The sequence below is a fragment of the Plasmodium gaboni genome, chromosome 6, assembly GCF_001602025.1.
Source record: "Plasmodium gaboni strain SY75 chromosome 6, whole genome shotgun sequence".
Taxonomy (NCBI): Eukaryota; Apicomplexa; class Aconoidasida; order Haemosporida; family Plasmodiidae; genus Plasmodium; species Plasmodium gaboni.
This window is the reverse complement of record NC_031486.1, coordinates 134,884-139,665: the sequence shown is the minus strand read 5'-3', so window position 1 is coordinate 139,665 and position 4,782 is coordinate 134,884. Positions and strand designations below refer to the sequence as shown.

The window sequence follows — 4,782 nt, the reverse complement described above, 5'->3', positions numbered from 1 at the left end:
GTAATCATTTCTTTTCTCTTGCTTCTTTCCGATTTCTAATTCTTTTTAAAAAAAAAAAAAGATACTTAAAAAATAAGGATACACATAAATATATAATATTATAATTGCACATACGTGAATATATATTATAATTCTCTTAATTTTTTTTTTTTTTTTTTTGTTTAAAAAGAATTAGAAATCGGAAAGAAGCAAGAGAAAAGAAATGATTACAATTTAAAAAAAATTTAAAATAAATATATATATATATATATTTTTTTTTTTTTATGTTTTATTTTATGTTTTTCTTTAAATGATTCCTTCACCGGTTTCCAAGAAAATAAGAAGTCGATTGAACTTGTCAATCCATAAGAAACCTCATTTTTTATTTCGTCAAAATTTGTTATTAGATAAAAAAGAAAAATGGCAACCCAAATTAAAGAAGGGTCATCCTGAATTTGAAAAACAATTTGATATATTAAATCGACAGGTAAAATGAAAATACATTAACATCATAACAATGTGATAAATATTTGTGTGTGTATAAGGATACAGATGATATATAATAAATTCCAATGTTTTCATAAGAGTGTGTTAAAAATATAAATATATATGAATATATGTTTTGTTGTTTTGGATGTTTCTCAACGTTATATGATTTATGCGTTTGATTTATTGGAGTATTTATATTTTGAGTATTTTTTCCTGATTAAGTTGATACATATATATGTATATATATATATATATATAATTATTTATTTATTTGTTCATATAGGTAACAGGATTTCGTAAGTATAAAGCCCCACCTACCAAACGAGAAGAAATTAAAAAGGAATATGATATAACAAACTTTCACGAGGTTAAATCAAAGTTTAGATTTGAAATTAAAGGATTTTTTGAGGGTTATTATAAAAATAAAAAATCAAAAATCAAACATATTATAATATATATATAATATATATATATTAATATATATATATTAATATTTATATCACTTTTTATATAGATGGAGGTAATGTGTTTTGTGAAGAATTATATCGAACAGCGAAGCGGTTATATATAGTTGGATGGATAAAATGTAGAAAACGTTTTGCTACAGGACACGTATAAAAAAAAAAAAAATAAATAAAAGTATATATATATATATATATATATATATATATATATATATTTCTTTTTCTTCACTTTTACATTTATTTATTTTTTATATGTTCATGTAAAAAGTTTCAAGGGGATTCTTATACCATTTCTTATATGAGACACTGGTTTGATATGTATTCATCAGATCGAAATAAAATTGAGGCATTAAAAATTTTTGATGAAAATCATGGAATATCCAATTTTGATTACTAGTAAATATAAAATATATTACTGTTATATATTACATGGTTTAATTGTATATATTTATTCACACATAATATGTATATATATTCATATGTTTATATGTTTATATGTTTTTTTTTTTTTTTGTAGTAATATAACCATAGTAAGAGATTACAGAACTCCAGGAAAGAAAAAAATGCATTTAATTCAGGTACGTCGAAAAAATAAAACATATATTTTGTTAACAATATGTGCTGTTTATATAATTTATATCATGAATTATATATATATATATATATATATATATATATATATATTTATTTATTTATTTATTTATTTATTTATATATTTATTTTTTTTTTTTTTTTAGGGTCAAGACTTTCTAAAAACAAAGGCCTTATTTAATTAAAAAAATTAAAATGATTGTCTATATGATAATCACAAATAAAATAATATAAAATAAATTATAGCTAGCTATAATTTAAAAGTAAATGTTTTTTATAAATATTATTTTTTTGGTTTATTTGTATTTATATTTTTTTTATTTGTATATTTTAAATGACATGTTTCAATTGTTTTATTTTTAAATTTAATAACATATATGAATTTTTATTTTTTTTTTGAAATTTATAAAAAATAAGTTTTTTTAATTATTCAAATATAATTTATTATATTATAAAAATACAACTGCAAAAAAAAAAAAAAAAAAAAAAAAAAAAAAATGGAATATATATTCCTAAAATCTACATTACTATAAAAAAGTAGACATCCAATAGGGATAAATAAATAAATAGATATATATGTATATGCATATATATATAATTGATAATTTATTTATCCACACAAATATGAAAATAAAAAAAAAATATTTATACATATTATATATATATATATATATATAAATACATATATATATAATATGTAAATAATTGATGGTACTGTTATATTTTAGTAATAATAAAATAATAAAGTACACATATAAATTGAAAAAAAGGATTATAATTAAAAGATGGAACATATATATTATATATATATATATATTATATATGTTTGGAAAAAATACATTTTATTTATTATATCAAAGAAAAAGATGCCTACAAATATGACATATAACTATATGATTTGATTTTCACTAATATTACATATATATATATATATGTTTATGTTTATGTTTATGTTTATTTTCAAAACCAGTCGAATTTAAAAATTTTGGACTGTATCATAAGAATTGCCAATGAATTAGCTAGTGGTGAACCCGTTATGGAAACATTAAAAGTATAAGATGAAGAATCATTTGAATCAGTACATATAGAAATATTACAACCCGATTTTTCAACAATTTCGTCAATTAAAGATTTTCCATTTTTATTTTGAGAATCGAATGTTTCTAAATATACATCAGGCATATTTAATTCGATGGTATATGGTTGTTTAACAGATATAATTTTAGGCAAGGATGCATATGGGAAGGATTTATATATTTGTTCTAGGAACATATTTTCAACTGGTGTTTTCATATCATTACTATTATTATTATTATGGTGAGTATTTATTTTATTGGGTATATGATTATCATATGTATAATTATTAGAATTCATATGATTATCGTTATTTTGAAAATGATGATTAGGAAGAGAATTCGATGGCATAAAATGATCATCGCTATTATTATTATTATTGTGTATAGAATTTTTATTATTATGCATCATTTTATGATTAACACTTTTTTTCATATGATTAGAATATTTATTATTATTATTATTTTTATTATAATATATATCATTTAATGGAATGACAAGACCTTCCCTTGCTATAGCTGGGTTTTCATATTCTTCTAATTTTTGTAAGACTAATACAGATGCTAATATTTTTGCTTCTGGTGAACCTGTAATTAATACTAATTTTTCATTTTCACTTTCTTTATTTTTGGCTACTTGAATTTGTGAACCTGATTGTTCAGTAATATATTTAATAATAGATCCTTTTCTTCCTATTAAAAAACTAGCTGCTTTACCTGGTACTAACATACGCATTGGATTATTAATATTTTTTTCTCTTTCTTCCATTTGTCTAACAATAAGTTTTAAAGCATTAAATTTATTTTCTGCTGAACCTGATAAGGTCAAAATACGATCACATGTTTTTACATTTTCAATATTATCAGGCGCATCAACTATGACTGCACCTGCTCCAGTAACCGATCGGATTTCTTTAATATGACATCCTGCTTTTCCAATAATCCATGCAGTAGTTTCTACATCTAGAACAAAACGAACAACACATGGACTAACTTCTTTACCATATTTATGAAGGAGTAAATTTTTTTCTTTAGGAACAGAATAGTTATCGTTATCATCAATACTCATATTATCGTCCATATAATTATCATTTTTTTTCATATTCATATATTTGGAATTATTATTTGGGTTATTCATATTAGAATTATTATAATTATGTTGATAGTGTGGATTATTATTATTATTATTTATATTTCTATAATTAATTGAATTATTGTGATGCATACGATTATTATTATTATTATTATTGTTGATGTGCATCATGTTATTGTTCATATTATTAGTTATAATATTATTATTAATATTATAATCACTAATATGATCATCGAAATTATTATTTTCATCATTATCATTAATATTATCATTATCAATTAAATCATCATTATTGTTGTTTATATCATTTTTTGGAACTCCTGGAAATTCAGAAATAGTTAAAATTCCATTTTCTACAACATCTTCCAATAAATCATATATAATACCTATACAGTCAATAATTTTACTTATTTTTTTTGACTTAATAAAAATAGCTTTATCTTTTATACCTGGAACTTCATCCTTATGAACATTAATTTCACAAGAAGATCTTTCACTTAATGAAGAAATCTTAGAACCTTTTTGACCGATAATGATGGGAATAGATCGTGTAGGAACAATTATAACTATAGATTCTTTACCATCTTCTTCTTGAAAATCCATAACACTTTTCGATTTGCCTAGAACTAATTCTAATGCTTTTTTTTTATTTTCTTTTTTTCCAAATATTGTTAAAATTTTTTCAGACGGTGGAGGATATACAGATATATCAAATTCTTTTTGACATTTTATAACAGCACCACACGCCTTTTCTATTTCACGTACATTATTACCTGACTTCCCAATAACATATCCTATAGCTCTATTTGGTAATAATAAACAATATGGAATACGCATCTCAGTACTAGTTGCACAAATACTTTTTCCATCCTCATCCATATATGACCTAGTACTACTCCTACTTTCATTTCTTTGCCTTTTTATTACATTTTCCTCATCACTAACATTAATATTACCAACCTCATTATCAACATGTGAGTATGATCTTTTTTGTTGTTTTATCATTTTGAACTACTTTGTTTTAAAACGAATAAAAAAATATGCACAGAAAAATATATATGTGTATTATATAGGTATCCCTTTTTTTTTTTTT

The 4,782-nt window shown here is 21.4% G+C and overlaps 2 protein-coding genes across 2 annotated transcripts; one reads left to right on the top strand and one right to left on the bottom strand.

Annotated features, from left to right (window-relative positions):
* Window positions 1-289: 289 nt before the first annotated feature.
* PGSY75_0605200 (hypothetical protein) lies at window positions 290-1,708 on the top strand (the record flags this gene model as incomplete). The annotated part of the gene is made up of 6 exons (XM_018784630.1): window positions 290-466; window positions 752-878; window positions 983-1,080; window positions 1,201-1,328; window positions 1,450-1,510; window positions 1,670-1,708. 6 exons carry the CDS (start codon window positions 290-292, stop codon window positions 1,706-1,708), a joined length of 630 nt encoding a protein of 209 aa, XP_018642684.1.
* A 775-nt stretch (window positions 1,709-2,483) lies between these two features.
* On the bottom strand, window positions 2,484-4,694 carry PGSY75_0605100 (putative RNA-binding protein; the record flags this gene model as incomplete). Its single annotated transcript, XM_018784629.1, has 1 exon — window positions 2,484-4,694. The coding sequence occupies one exon, from the start codon at window positions 4,692-4,694 to the stop codon at window positions 2,484-2,486; it is 2,211 nt and encodes a 736-aa protein (XP_018642683.1).
* Window positions 4,695-4,782: the final 88 nt, after the last annotated feature.